General features: G+C 40.9%; 4 protein-coding genes across 4 annotated transcripts; all 4 read left to right on the top strand.

Annotated features, from left to right (window-relative positions):
• The first annotated feature begins 837 nt into the window (after positions 1–837).
• LOC129187708 (trace amine-associated receptor 13c-like) lies at positions 838–1982 on the top strand. The gene is made up of 2 exons (XM_054787323.1): positions 838–1010; positions 1166–1982. The coding sequence occupies exons 1-2, from the start codon at positions 838–840 to the stop codon at positions 1980–1982; spliced, it is 990 nt and encodes a 329-aa protein (XP_054643298.1).
• Positions 1983–4495: 2513 nt separating this feature from the next.
• Positions 4496–5641, top strand: LOC129187790 (trace amine-associated receptor 13c-like). Its single transcript, XM_054787483.1, has 2 exons — positions 4496–4671; positions 4825–5641. The coding sequence occupies exons 1-2, from the start codon at positions 4496–4498 to the stop codon at positions 5639–5641; spliced, it is 993 nt and encodes a 330-aa protein (XP_054643458.1).
• Positions 5642–7836: 2195 nt separating this feature from the next.
• Positions 7837–8994, top strand: LOC129187755 (trace amine-associated receptor 13c-like). Its single transcript, XM_054787414.1, has 2 exons — positions 7837–8012; positions 8178–8994. The coding sequence occupies exons 1-2, from the start codon at positions 7837–7839 to the stop codon at positions 8992–8994; spliced, it is 993 nt and encodes a 330-aa protein (XP_054643389.1).
• A 2590-nt stretch (positions 8995–11584) lies between these two features.
• Positions 11585–12742, top strand: LOC129187787 (trace amine-associated receptor 13c-like). The gene is made up of 2 exons (XM_054787480.1): positions 11585–11760; positions 11926–12742. The coding sequence occupies exons 1-2, from the start codon at positions 11585–11587 to the stop codon at positions 12740–12742; spliced, it is 993 nt and encodes a 330-aa protein (XP_054643455.1).
• The last annotated feature ends 1591 nt before the right edge of the window (positions 12743–14333 follow it).

Genomic DNA, 14333 nt, shown 5'->3' with positions numbered 1-14333 from the left:
AGTGATGGTTAAAAAAATAGATGGGGAAAACATTAGATTCCAAAAGTTTAATAAACTTTGATTAATCTGGTGTGCTGTCCACATATGGCCATGTTTTATTTAGCTCACTTCCTGACCATCCATACTGTGTGCTGAATACAATAAATATTTCTCACCATGGGAATGGTTGGTGGACTAGGGTGGCTATGATTCACAGCAAACAGACTTACGATGTGCTGTGTTACATGAGTGATTAATGCGAACGTCACAATACACTTCAGTAATGTAGATTCCTCTCGCTAGCGGGTCAGTGCCTCACCAGCCATAAACCTCACATACTAACAGTTATGCACACAACAAAAATATAAATGCAAACCTTTTGTTTTTGCTCTCATTTTTCCCAAGTTGAATTCAAAGATCTAAAACTTTTTCTGTGTACACAAAAGGCCTATCTCTCTCATATTGTTCACAAATCTGTCTAAATCTGTGTTAGTGAACATTCATCATTCATGATTCATCATCTAGCCACCTCACAGGTGCGAAATGTCAAGATGCTGACCAGACAGCATGATTATTGCACAGGCGTGCCTTAGGTTGGCCACAATAAAAGGACACTCCAAAATGTGCAAATTAACTGGAGGTGGTTCAAAACCATCAACGGACCACGCCAGCAATAGCGATGTTTAATATTCATAAAACTTTCTCATCTTGGAGAAACTTTGAACCAATAAGGTTTTCTTGGGGGAGGTACAATGGGTTGGATGAAGGCTCTTGAGGACATATGTAAGATGTATAAGAGAGAAGTTAAGACAGAAAGCTGTCAGACCTCCAGCTTCTCATCTCATCTTCTTCCTGATTATGGAGACAGTAGACCAATCAGAGCTCTGCTTTCCACAACTGATCAACATCTCTTGTAGGAAGCCCACATCTCATCGGCCTGAAAACGTTTTTTGGAGTGCTCTGCTGTCCGTCCTCTGCGTCTTCACTGTGGTTCTCAACCTGCTGGTGATCATCTCAATCTCACACTTCAGGCACATATTTATATTCTGGCATTGTCCAACATGTTTGTGAATATGTCCTTACTCCATCTTAGTAGTTGTCAGTGTCTTCATCAAACTGTTGTTGTTCAAACTTTTTAGTCCACTAAGGACATTTGTTGTCTTCTTTATATCTACTTTGTCTCCAGGCAGCTCCACACTCCCACCAACCTGCTCCTCTTCTCTCTTGCTGTCACTGACTTTCTGGTGGGCCTCCTGGTGTGGCCTAGTGAGATCTACTCTAAAACATTCTGCTGGAATCTTGGCGATGTTCTATGCTTCTTACATAACTACATGTCCTTTATCATCACGTTTGTCTCAGTAGGAAACATGGTGCTGATATCAGCTGACCGTTATGTTGCTATTTGTGATCCTCTGCATTATAACACCAAAGTGACTGTGAAAAGAATTCAACTTTGTGTTTGTCTTTGTTGGTGCAGTGCTCTCCTTCTGTGTGGCATCATTTTGAAGAATCAACTTGCTCATGCGGAAAAGTATAGTTTCTGCTATGGAGAATGTGTCGTTAGCGTTGACTTTGAAGGAGGCATTCTTGACCTTGTTGCAGTCTTCCTACTCCCTCTCAGCATCATCATCACACTGTACATGAGAGTGTTTGTGGTTGCTGTGTCTCAGGCACGAGCGATGCGTTCTCATGTTACATCAATCAAACTACAACATTCAGTCACCGGAAGAGCAAAGAAATCAGAGCTGAAGGCAGCCAGGACTCTTGGTGTCCTTGTCCTTGTCTTCCTCATGTGTTTCTGCCCTTATTACATTGTCATTCTCACAGGTGATAACAAAATGATCTCTTCAGTTGCTAAATATGTTCTTTATTTATTTGGTTTTAACTCCTTCTTAAACCCTTTGATCTATGCCTTGTTTTATCCCTGGTTTAGAAGAGCTGTTAGACACATTGTCACTCTGCACATACTGCAGCCCGGCTCCTGTCAGACCAACATTATTTAGAGTAGAAGCCTTAAAACCAGCTTGCTTTTCTGTGTGAAACTTAGAAATGAAAGTCACTGGATGTTGACATGTAACAGCGGGTTTTATTGACTGTTATTTCTAGTGCTGACATTTGTATTCACATTAAGAGTGTGGAGGTGATGCATCTTAAACACCTTAAAATCTGACAAATGTGTAAACATATGAAGTCATGATATCTGAGTTTGTCATTTATGACGTTACACTCAAGAATCTTCATAATATACACTACTTTTTAAATGAAAAAGATGATAGAATACTTTATTTACGTCGTAAATGTTACTCATCAGTCATTTAAACCAGGGGCTGTCAAACATTTTGGGACCACGGGACCCTTACAGCAGGGAACAGTTTCCAATGCTCCCCATATAATCCACATGCCGATTTAAAAAAATGAATAAAACACCTGCCATTTGTATTAGATGCCATGGGAATTATTTATATTTCAAACATTTCAAATCATATACTTCAGACTAGTTTCATAGAAATGAGATTGAAAAAATGGAAATAAAAAGCAGCATATTTCTCTAGCAAACCAAATGTCATCCTCCCTAACCACCTGCTTAACTGAAATCAAATCCTGGCTCACCTCAAATTTCCTTAAACTCAACTGTGAAAAGAAAGGCCTTCTGGTTGCCTCTAAATCTACACTATCCAAAGTTGACAGTTTCTACCTCAGCATCGACAGCACGATGGTCTCCAACTCCCCTCAGGTTAAGAGTCTGGGTGTCATCCTCGATAGCGTGCTGTCATTCTATTCCCACATCAATAACATTACCCGGTCTGCATACTTCCATCTACAAAACATCAATCGTCTACGCCCCACCCTCAGCCAACATACTGCCTCTATTCTTGTTCACAGCCTGGTGACCTCCCATATACATTAGTGCAACTCTCTCCTTGTCGGCTTCCCTCACAAATCCCTCCATAAGGTTCAAATTGTTCAGAATTCAGCTGCCCGCATCATCACCAGAAACCCTTCTTGTCATCACATCACCCCCATATTGCAGCACTCCATTGGCTCGCTGTTACATCTAGAATTTAATTCAAAATCCTGCTGTATACATTAAAGGCCTTGAAAGGCGCTTACAAATAAGATGCATTATTATTATATGTATTATTGTTATGTTTCAGAGGACAGGAGCGAGGGCTTCCTGTCATGCGCCTTTATTTTGGCGAGCTGTACTTCCTGCGTGGTGGTGGAGACAGCCGCTTCACGCCTGGTGGTCGGACAGCTGCGTCGGTTAAAAGGCCAGCGCCGTCGTACGTGCGGCGCTGGTTCATTGCAATTGCCATTGTTACCTCGTTTTCTAGTCAGTGCTGTCACCTGAGGATTTCACTTACCTGGACTATCTGCACCCTTTACCACAGAGCCTTTTTCTCTGTCGCCTTTTGTTTATTCTTATTGTACACCATTAAAGGACCTTTATTTTTTGCATTCCGTCGCTTCGTCTCTGCATACTGGGGGTCAAACAGTCGACAGCCTCTACCATTCATGACATATTATAGTATTATTATATGTACTGTATATGTAACTGCTGGTAGCCTAGGCCTTAAATACAGTACGAGTGGGCGGAATTGTAGTATGTCTATTTTGTTATCAATATTTTATTACAGGGAATTGGGATGTTGGATGTGTGATTTCTGGTTTTTTCCATCAGCCAAAGGACACAAAAAATAGTGACTATAGTGTTTGTGGTTATTTGTTCCTCCATTTGTAGAATCTGTTAATAATTATGTATGACAAAGAGACAAAGGGAAATTTTCATTCCGGGGCGGACAGCTCCATTTGGAAAGAGCAACAAGTAAAATTAAAATGTTTGAACATGTCACGAAACGTTGAAGCTGTCGGCAGGTTGACCCCCAGAGAGAGAGAGAAGGCGGCAAGGTGCAAAAATAAAAGTAATTTTATTGCGCAGGACAGAAACAAACTAAAAGTAACAGAGGAAAAACTCTGTGGGAAAAATAATATCAACTATACACAGGTAGGTGACAGCACGGAAAAATCAACGATGGAAATGACAACAACAATGAACCAGCGCGGCGCATACGACGGCGCTGGTCTTTTAACTGTCAGTGATTAGTATTGACCGCAGCTGTGCGGCCACCAGGCGTGGAGTGGCAGTTCCTTCCACCACCCCGGAAGCATAGCTTGCCAGAATAATGGCGCAGGACAGGAAGTACACGCTCCTGTCCTGCGAAGCGTGACAGAACAATTACTTTCATTATTTTGTTGTGGACCAGCATCAACACACCAAGCCAAGAAGACGAATGTTTAATATTGATAAAACTGGTGATAGGCTACAATGTTCATCATGACATCATACCTGATTACACTTTGAGAAACTTTGACCCAATAAGGTTTTCTTGGGGGAGGTACAAGTGGTTGGGTGAAGCCTCTTGCAGGCATAAATGAGATGTGTAAGAGATGTGTAAGAGAGAAGTTTAGACAGAAAGCTGTCAGAGCTCCAGCTTCTCATCTTGTCTTCATCCTGATGATGGAGACGGAGGACCAATCAGAGTTCTGCTTTCCACAACTCATCAACATCTCCTGCAGGAAGCCCACATCTCATCGGCCTGAAGATGTTCTTTTGACTGTTCTGCTGTCCATCATCTGCATCTTCACTGTGGTTCTCAACCTGCTGGTCATCATCTCAATCTCACACTTCAGGCACATATTTCTATTCTGTCATTGTCCAACATGTTTGTGAATATGTCCTTACTCTATGTAGTTGTCAGTGTCTTTTCACCAAACTTTGTTGTTCAAAGTTCGTAGTCCACCAAGGACATTTGTTGTCTTCTTTATATCTATCTTTGTCTCCAGGCAGCTCCACACTCCCACCAACCTGCTCCTCTTCTCTCTTGCTGTCACTGACTTTCTGATGGGCCTCCTGGTGTGGCCTGGTGAGATCTACTTGAGAACATCCTGCTGGACTCTTGGTGATGTTCTGTGCTTCTTACATAACTACATGTGCTTTATAGCCGTGTTTGTCTCAGTAGGAAGCATGGTGCTGATATCAGCTGACCGTTATGTTGCTATTTGTGATCCTCTGCATTATAACACCAAAGTGACTGTGAAAAGAGTTCAACTTTGTGTTTGTCTTTGTTGGTTCTTTGCTCTCCTTCTGTCCGGCATAATTTTGAAGGATCAACTTGCTCATCCGGAAAAGTATAGTTTCTGCTATGGAGAATGTGTCGTTAGCGTTGACTTTGAAGGAGGCATTCTTGACCTTGTTGCAGTCTTCATCCTCCCTCTCAGCATCATCATCACACTGTACATGAGAGTGTTTGTGGTTGCTGTGTCTCAGGCGCGAGCGATGCGTTCTCATGTTACATCAGTCAAACTACAACATTCAGTCACCATGAGAGCAAAGAAATCAGAGTTGAAGGCAGCCAGAACTCTTGGTGTCCTTGTCCTTGTCTTCTTCATGTGTTTCTGTCCATATTACATTGTCAGTCTTGCAGGTGACAACAAAATGATCTCTTCAATAGCTAAGTATTTTCTTTATTTATTTGGTTTAAACTCCTTTTTAAACCCTTTGCTCTATGCCTTGTTTTATCCCTCGTTTAGAAGAGCTGTTAGACACGTTGTCACTCTGCACATACTGCATCCTGGCTCCTGTCAGATCAACATTATTTAGAGTAGAAGTTTTAAAACAGGCTTTATGTCCATAAATCCATAAATGTTCTATGCCGCTTCTCCTAAGCCTTATATTCTGTATGAAAATGTGGATGGATGTTGATGTGTTTCAGCAGGTTGTATTGACTTTTATTTCAAGTGCTGATATTTCTATCCAAATTAAGAGCGTGGTGGTCATGCATCTTGATCACTGTGTCAACTGTTAACCAGACTGGACATGTGTTAGTAAATAAAGTGTGCAAAAATATGAAATAAAGATATTTGGTTGTGTTTTTTATAACTTAGCCCTAGTCCAGCCTTATAATGTACACTAGGATACTTTCTAAATGAAAAAAAATGACAGAAGACTTTAAATCATCAATTTTACTTGTCAGTCATTTGCCCCCCGTGTAATCCAAAAGCCGATTTAAAATATCTTATGTATTTATTTAATAAAATATCTTCCATTTGTACCACATGCAAAGGAAATTATTTATATTTCAAAAAAAGTACTTCAGATCTCTTTCACAGACAACAAATAGAACATTTCAAACAACACATATTAATCTTATATAAAAAGAACAGTAACAAGACTGTAACAGTTCAAATGAACCCATGATCGCATGCTGGGAAGAAGGAAGCACTCCTAGCGATGCTACATAGTCCCCACCTGGCAGGTTAGCTGTGTCCATGACAAAGTCCTACTCGTGGCGTGGTTGTTGCTGGCGTAGTCAAGCCCGTTCCAGTGGCCTCCTGTCCGACTGTCAGGAGGCCGGCCCTCCAGCCATGTCTCCCTCTTTTGTGATGCCAAGAACAAGGCATCGAAGACCACACTTTCAATGGGTGGTGCGGGTTGCTTGTCACCCTCACAAGGTAGCTGATGCCGCGGATCGTCTCCACCTAACACTCTTTTCAGAATTGTTGTAGTTCAGCCACATTGGAGGTCAAAACTTTGACTAGGCCACTCCAAAGTCTTCATTTTGTTTTACTTCAGCCATACAGAGGCGGATTTGGTGGTGTGTTTTGGATGATTGTCCTGCTGCAGAACCAAGTTGATTACAGCTTGAGGTCACGAACAGATGGCCGGACATTCTCCTGCAGAAATTTTTTGGTAAATGGCAGAGTTCTTGGTTACATTTAGCACAGCAAGTCTTCCAGGTCCTGAAGCAGCAAAAGAGCCCCAGACCATCACACTACCACCACCATTTTTTACTGTTGGTATGATGTTTTTTTTCTAAAATGCGGCATTACTTTTACATCAGATGTAATGGGACACACACCTTCCAGAAAGTTTAACTTTTATGGTGTCAGACCACAGAGTATTTCCCAAAGGTCTTGGGTCAAGGTAGCTGATGCTGCGGATTGTCTCCACATAGAACTCTCTTCGATAGCAGTGGTTGCTTGTCGCCTCCTTGAGGTGCCTCCGGTGGCAGGAATCCTAAACAATCCATCTTGATTTGTATCGCCACTTACATCAGGTGTAGCTGAACCTGCTGGACAACAGTGCAAGACAAACAGAGCATAAAAACACAAACACATAAACACACAAATAAATAAATAAATAAATAACTCTTCCCTCACCCATCCCCCATCTGTTCTTGGTCTCTGATTTTATAAAATAAAAATGCAACTCAAACACACCTTGACCAGTTGTAGGACCAGCGACACAAGGCCGCGACACCCGGAGGCACAATCAGCAGCCCTTGAGAGCAATGCAACAACATCTTATTGTGATGTGTATTGCCGATGCAAATCTGAATGACAAGCAAAGTCTGTTTCAAAATTCACGTCAATTTTGTTTTCAATATTTGATTAATCGGTATGCATGATTGAAGGTTTTTTTTTTTTAGCATCTGAAGGACACACAAAATGGCAATTACCGTATTTGTGTTCATTTGTTCTTCCCTTTGAAAAATTATGTATGAAAAAGTGAAATTCTAATTCCAGGGTGGACTGTTCAATTTGGAAACGGCAAAAAGTAAAATTAAAAGTGTGAAAAATGTCTTTGATTGTTTTGTTGTAGACAAGCATCACCACACCGCGCCGACAATAGCAATGTTTAATATTCATAAAATGGTTGAGAAACACTGACCCAATCAGGTTTTCTTGGGGGAGGTACAAGGGGTTGCATGAAGCCTCTTGCAGGCATAAATGAGATGTGTAAGAGAGAAGTTTAGACGGAAAGCTGTCAGACCTCCAGCTTCTCTCTTCATCCTGATGATGGAGACGGAGGACCAATCAGAGTTCTGCTTTCCACAACTCATCAACATCTCCTGCAGGAAGCCCTCATCTCATCGGGATGAAGATGTTCTTTTGACTGTTCTGCTGTCCATCATCTGCATCTTCACTGTGGTTCTCAACCTGCTGGTCATCATCTCAATCTCCCACTTCAGGCACACATTTCTATTCTGGCATTGTCCAAAATGTTTGTAAATGTGTCCTCCGTCATTCAGTAATTGTGTTTTTTTTTGACAAACTTTGTTCTTCGAACTCTTTAGTCCACTAAGTACAAATGTATGTAAAATAATATGTATTATTTATTCCTTCTTTGTTTCCAGGCAGCTCCACACTCCCACCAACCTGCTCCTCCTCTCTCTCGCTGTCACTGATTGCGTGGTGGGCCTGCTGGTGTGGCCTGGTGAGATCTACTCTAAAACATCCTGCTGGACTCTTGGCGATGCGCTGTGCTTCTTGTATAAGTATATGTCCTTTATAGTCACTTTTGTCTCATTAGGAAACATGGTGCTGATATCAGCTGACCGTTATGTTGCTATTTGTGATCCTCTGCATTATAACACCAAAGTGACTATGAAAAGAATTCAACTTTGTGTTTGTCTCTGTTGGATCTCTTCTTTTTCCTACTGTAGTGTCATTTTAAATGTTCAGCTAGCTCATCCTGGAATGTATATTTCCTGCTATGGAGAGTGTGTCATTGGTAATGACTATTCTGCAGGACTTGTTGACCTTGTTGTGAGCTTCATCCTTCCTCTCAGCATCATCATCACGCTGTACATGAGAGTGTTTGTGGTTGCCGTGTCTCAGGCGCGAGCCATGCGTTCTCATGTTACATCAGTCAAACTACAACATTCAGTCACCGGAAGAGCAAAGAAATCAGAGTTGAAGGCAGCCAGGACTCTTGGTGTCCTTGTCCTTGTCTTCCTCATGTCTTTCTGTCCTTATTACATTGTCAATCTTACAGGTGACAGCAAAATGACATCTTCAGCTGCTCAATATGTTCTTTATTTATATGGTTTAAACTCGGGTTTAAACCCTTTGATCTATGCCTTGTTTTATCCCTGGTTTAGAAGAGCTGTTAGACACGTTGTCACTCTGCACATACTGCAGCCCGGCTCCTGTCAGACCAACATTATTTAGAGTAGAAGATTGAAAACCGGCTTCCTTTTCTGTATGAAACTCAGAAATGAAAGTCAGAAAGTGCTAAAATTTCTATTCCCCTTAAGAGAGTGGAGGTTATGCATCTTTTACACTGTCAGCTGTTACCCATACTGGACATTAACTCAAAAAAGTGTGTAAACACAGGAAATGAAGTAGTGTGAAAAAGTGTTTGCCTCCCTTCCTGATTTCTTTTTTTGTCACACTGAAATGTTTCAAATAATCAAACAAATTTTTACAGTAGTCAATGACAGCACAAGTGAACACAAAATGTTGTTTTTAAATGAAACTTTTTATGATTAAGGGAGAACAAAATTCCAAACCTACATGGCCCTGTGTGAAAAGGTAATTGAGGCCCAACCAGTTATTAGTTTTAGGGGGCAATCAGTTTTTCATACAGGGTCATAAAGGTTAGGATTTTTTTTCTCCCCATCCATCTTCTATGCCGCTTATCCTCATTAGGGTCGCGGGGGTATGCTGGAGCCTATCCCAGCGGACTTTGGGCGACAGGCGGGGTACACCCTGGACTGGTCGCCAGCCAATGGCAGGGCACATATAGACAAACAACCATTCACTCTCACATGCATACCTATGGACAATTTAGAGTCACCAATTAACCTAACATGCATGTTTTTGGAATGTGGGAGGAAACCGGAGTACCCGGAGAAAACCCACGCACGCGTCATTACACATTACACCTCGCTGCTATGGCGTTTAAAGCGCCCACCTCAAAACTGAGGAGACGTGTTGCGCTGCATTTTCTCCATCATCACCTGAAACATGTCGACTGTACGAGAGAGAAAACTCTCCTCTGACTGCTGATGGTTCTGTGCTACAACTACTACAGACACCTGACACTGAGCATGTGGGGGACAACCTTGAGCAGACACAGATGTTGGACGAGGGTAGGGAGGTTGATACACAAGTTGGTTATGGGGAGAAAAAGGCGGGGAATTCAGAGAATGGCACTGCTTGTGAAGAGGGGAGGGCGAGGGACCCACAGTGAGAAACGGCTCAGATTTAGCACAGTTTAATGATGGCGGACTGGACTGCCCAGGGGTGATGATGGTGATGTGGCTCTTCAGCTGCGACTTTATACACTTTTCTCAGACGGGCATTAACATTTTCTCACATTTCTCTCTTGTTTAAATGCTGTCAAAGTTCAAATATCGTTTGAATTTTAATGATCAATCTACTAGGTTGGACACAATAAATTATTTAGGGACTCACGTGTATTCACCCCTCTGACCCGTGCCTCATCCTGTCGCCGTTCGGCTGTAGCGTTTTTGTATCCTTGTTAAAACACATTGCTCCTGCCGTCGTCCTCCTCCTCCTCGTCAAAAATCGTCAATTCATTGAAGGTGAATTATCTTTCTCTTGTGTGCGTGTGTTGGGCAAATTCCTATATCACAGTCTTTCATAAACCTGACCAGACGATCATGCAATGCAGACCAGGACGACGACATAGAATCCATGGTGATGAGCATCAAGATGTTCTGAAGATCCAAATTGCCACAGCACCAGTGTAACGGTGCATGATGGACTTGTGCAGTTGGAGGAGTGCGGGCCAAAAGATGAACGCTCAATGGGTGGTTTCCAGGTTTACTCTGAAGGACAAAAGAATAAAATAAATGCCCTCTTCTGTTCCATGCCAAGCACATTGTGAGGCACAGCAAGGGAAGTACAGAAGCCAACTATACGGAAGACCGGGAGGAGCAGAAGGGACAGAATGAAATAAAGTAAAATACAAGGAAAGCAATAAAAACCTGATGAAATAAAATAACAAAAATAATTAAGTCATTGAGAGTTATTTTACTCATAGTTCCCTGAATAACTACATGTTACATTAACATGCCACTTATTCACGTTATGTTAACAGACGCCTATTTAGCCTGTTGTTCTCCATTTTATTGGTATTACTATCGCTTGCCTTTCAAGATAAAATGTCTGTTCTTGGTCTCTGATTTTATAAAATAAAAATGCAACTCAAACACACCTTGACCAGTTGTAGGACCAGCGACACAAGGCCGCGACACCCGGAGGCACAATCAGCAGCCCTTGAGAGCAATGCAACAACATCTTATTGTGATGTGTATTGCCGATGCAAATCTGAATGACAAGCAAAGTCTGTTTCAAAATTCACGTCAATTTTGTTTTCAATATTTGATTAATCGGTATGCATGATTGAAGGTTTTTTTTTTTTAGCATCTGAAGGACACACAAAATGGCAATTACCGTATTTGTGTTCATTTGTTCTTCCCTTTGAAAAATTATGTATGAAAAAGTGAAATTCTAATTCCAGGGTGGACTGTTCCATTTGGAAACGGCAAAAAGTAAAATTAAAAGTGTGAAAAATGTGTTTGATTGTTTTGTTGTAGACAAGCATCACCACACCGCGCCGACAATAGCAATGTTTAATATTCATAAAATGGTTGAGAAACACTGACCCAATCAGGTTTTCTTGGGGGAGGTACAAGGGGTTGCATGAAGCCTCTTGCAGGCATAAATGAGATGTGTAAGAGAGAAGTTTAGACGGAAAGCTGTCAGACCTCCAGCTTCTCTCTTCATCCTGATGATGGAGACGGAGGACCAATCAGAGTTCTGCTTTCCACAACTCATCAACATCTCCTGCAGGAAGCCCTCATCTCATCGGGATGAAGATGTTCTTTTGACTGTTCTGCTGTCCATCATCTGCATCTTCACTGTGGTTCTCAACCTGCTGGTCATCATCTCAATCTCCCACTTCAGGCACACATTTCTATTCTGGCATTGTCCAAAATGTTTGTAAATGTGTCCTCCGTCATTCAGTAATTGTGTTTTTTTTTGACAAACTTTGTTCTTCGAACTCTTTAGTCCACTAAGTACAAATGTATGTAAAATAATATGTATTATTTATTCCTTCTTTGTTTCCAGGCAGCTCCACACTCCCACCAACCTGCTCCTCCTCTCTCTCGCTGTCACTGATTGCGTGGTGGCCCTCCTGGTGTGGCCTGGTGAGATCTACTCTAAAACATCCTGCTGGACTCTTGGCGATGCGCTGTGCTTCTTGTATAACTACATGTCCTTTATAGTCACTTTTGTCTCGGTAGGAAACATGGTGCTGATATCAGCAGACCGTTATGTTGCTATTTGTGATCCTCTGCATTATAACACCAAAGTGACTGTGAAAAGAATTCAACTTTGTGTTTGTCTCTGTTGGATCTCTTCTTTTTCCTACTGTAGTGTCATTTTAAATGTTCAGCTAGCTCATCCTGGAATGTATATTTCCTGCTATGGAGAGTGTGTCATTGGTATTGACTATTCTGCAGGACTTGTTGACCTTGTTGTGAGCTTCATCCTTCCTCTCAGCATCATCATCACGCTGTACATGAGAGTGTTTGTGGTTGCCGTGTCTCAGGCGCGAGCCATGCGTTCTCATGTTACATCAGTCAAACTACAACATTCAGTCAAAGGAAGAGCAAAGAAATCAGAGTTGAAGGCAGCCAGGACTCTTGGTGTCCTTGTCCTTGTCTTCCTCATGTCTTTCTGTCCTTATTACATTGTCAATCTTACAGGTGACAGCAAAATGACATCTTCAGCTGCTCAATATGTTCTTTATTTATATGGTTTAAACTCGGGTTTAAACCCTTTGATCTATGCCTTGTTTTATCCCTGGTTTAGAAGAGCTGTTAGACACGTTGTCACTCTGCACATACTGCAGCCTGGCTCCTGTCAGACCAACATTATTTAGAGTAGAAGCCTTAGGATGAGCAGCAGGTTACGTTGAGTATTTCAAGTGCTGACATTTCTATTCACATTAAGAGTGTGGAGGTTATGCATCTTAAACGCCGTGTCAGCTGTTTACCAGACTGGACGTGTGGTAGTAAAACCTGATGATGAAGTGTGCAAACATATGAAATTAAGATATTTGATTCTGTCTTTTCTAACTTAATTCTCATCCACGCTTATAATCAGTGACGAGCTTCACTTCACAAATGTCATGATGACATTAAAAAAAAAAAAAAGAATAACAACATAAAATGAATATTAGTACTTTTCCATTTAATTGCATTAGAAATTTTTTGGTTGGGTTTAGTTTATTTGAACATGAAGGTCACAATGGAATACATCTCATGAATCATCCTTTCACAGTTCCACATGTCCAAAAGGAGTAGGAAGAAGCAAAGCTTGGTTAATCCTACCCCCCATCCATTCCACATCTAGCACAGTACATGTTGTTCACTTCCTGCATTCCATGTCATGTTTTTTATATAATAATCAGTGTAATAATAAATAATAAATAATAACAATAAAAAACAAGCATGACAGAACAATAAGTATAACAATCAAGACTCTTCTGCCTTGTATTTAGCAAACATCAACTGTTTGTATTGTTTTTTGAATTTGCTCATCTCTGTACATTGTTTGAGTTCCTTGCTCAATCCACTCCATAATTTAACTCCGCATACTGAAATGCTGTGGCTTTTCAGCGTAGTTCTCGCATAGAAGTGCTTTAAGTTGAATTTTCCTCTAAGATCATATTTCTCCTCTCTTAAAGAGAAATACTGTATGAGGTCTTTAGGTAACAGGTTATTATTAACTTTATGCATTATTCTAGCGGTTTGAAAATGTACTAAATCTGGAAATGTTAATATTTGTGATTTTAGAAATAAAGGGTTTGTATGTTCTCAATACTTGGCTTCATGAATGATCCTCACAGATCTTTTTTGCAGTACAGTGAGTGAGTGAAGATTGCTTTTATAGTTGTTACCCCATATCTCCACACAATACATTCAATATGGTAATACTAAGGAACAGTACAGAGTGTGGAGTGATTTTTGATCAAGAACATATTTTGCTTTATCAATATTGAAGTATTTCTATCCACCTTCTGTTGTATATTTTTAATATGAGATTTCCAACTCATTTTTCGTCTATTATGATCCCCAGGAATTTATATTCTTTCACTATATCAATGTCCACTCCATTAATTTGTATTCGGTCACACGTCTCCCTTCTGCTATTTCCAAATAGCATTATTTTAGTTTTACTTAAGTTCAGGGATAATCTGTTCCAGTCAAACCATGATTTTAATGTAACCATTTCATCCTTGACCTTTTTAATGAGTTCTTGTGTGCTTTCGCCAGAAGAAAAAGCAGTAGTATCATCCGCAAATAATACCAACTTTAAGTCCTTTGTTACTTTACAAATGTCATTGATGTACAAATTAAACAGTTTTGGTCCCAGTATAGACCCCTGGGGTACTCCACTTGTGGTGTATAAACTCCCAGATGTGTATTCTCCTCGCTTTAAATATTGCTTCCTGTTTGCTAGGTAGCTTC

The sequence above is a fragment of the Dunckerocampus dactyliophorus genome, chromosome 9 (genome assembly GCF_027744805.1).
Source record: "Dunckerocampus dactyliophorus isolate RoL2022-P2 chromosome 9, RoL_Ddac_1.1, whole genome shotgun sequence".
Lineage (NCBI taxonomy): Eukaryota > Metazoa > Chordata > Actinopteri > Syngnathiformes > Syngnathidae > Dunckerocampus > Dunckerocampus dactyliophorus.
This window is presented reverse-complemented; position numbering and strand designations above follow the sequence as displayed.

Bases quoted from the DNA above. Each gene is read 5' to 3' on its own strand.
- LOC129187708 (XM_054787323.1), top strand. From the start codon at position 838: ATGGAGACAGTAGACCAATCAGAGCTCTGCTTTCCACAACTGATCAAC. The intron at 1,011-1,165 runs GCACATATTTAT...CTTTGTCTCCAG, and splicing joins ATCTCAATCTCACACTTCAG to GCAGCTCCACACTCCCACCA.
- LOC129187790 (XM_054787483.1), top strand. From the start codon at position 4,496: ATGATGGAGACGGAGGACCAATCAGAGTTCTGCTTTCCACAACTCATC. The intron at 4,672-4,824 runs GCACATATTTCT...CTTTGTCTCCAG, and splicing joins ATCTCAATCTCACACTTCAG to GCAGCTCCACACTCCCACCA.
- LOC129187755 (XM_054787414.1), top strand. From the start codon at position 7,837: ATGATGGAGACGGAGGACCAATCAGAGTTCTGCTTTCCACAACTCATC. The intron at 8,013-8,177 runs GCACACATTTCT...CTTTGTTTCCAG, and splicing joins ATCTCAATCTCCCACTTCAG to GCAGCTCCACACTCCCACCA.
- LOC129187787 (XM_054787480.1), top strand. From the start codon at position 11,585: ATGATGGAGACGGAGGACCAATCAGAGTTCTGCTTTCCACAACTCATC. The intron at 11,761-11,925 runs GCACACATTTCT...CTTTGTTTCCAG, and splicing joins ATCTCAATCTCCCACTTCAG to GCAGCTCCACACTCCCACCA.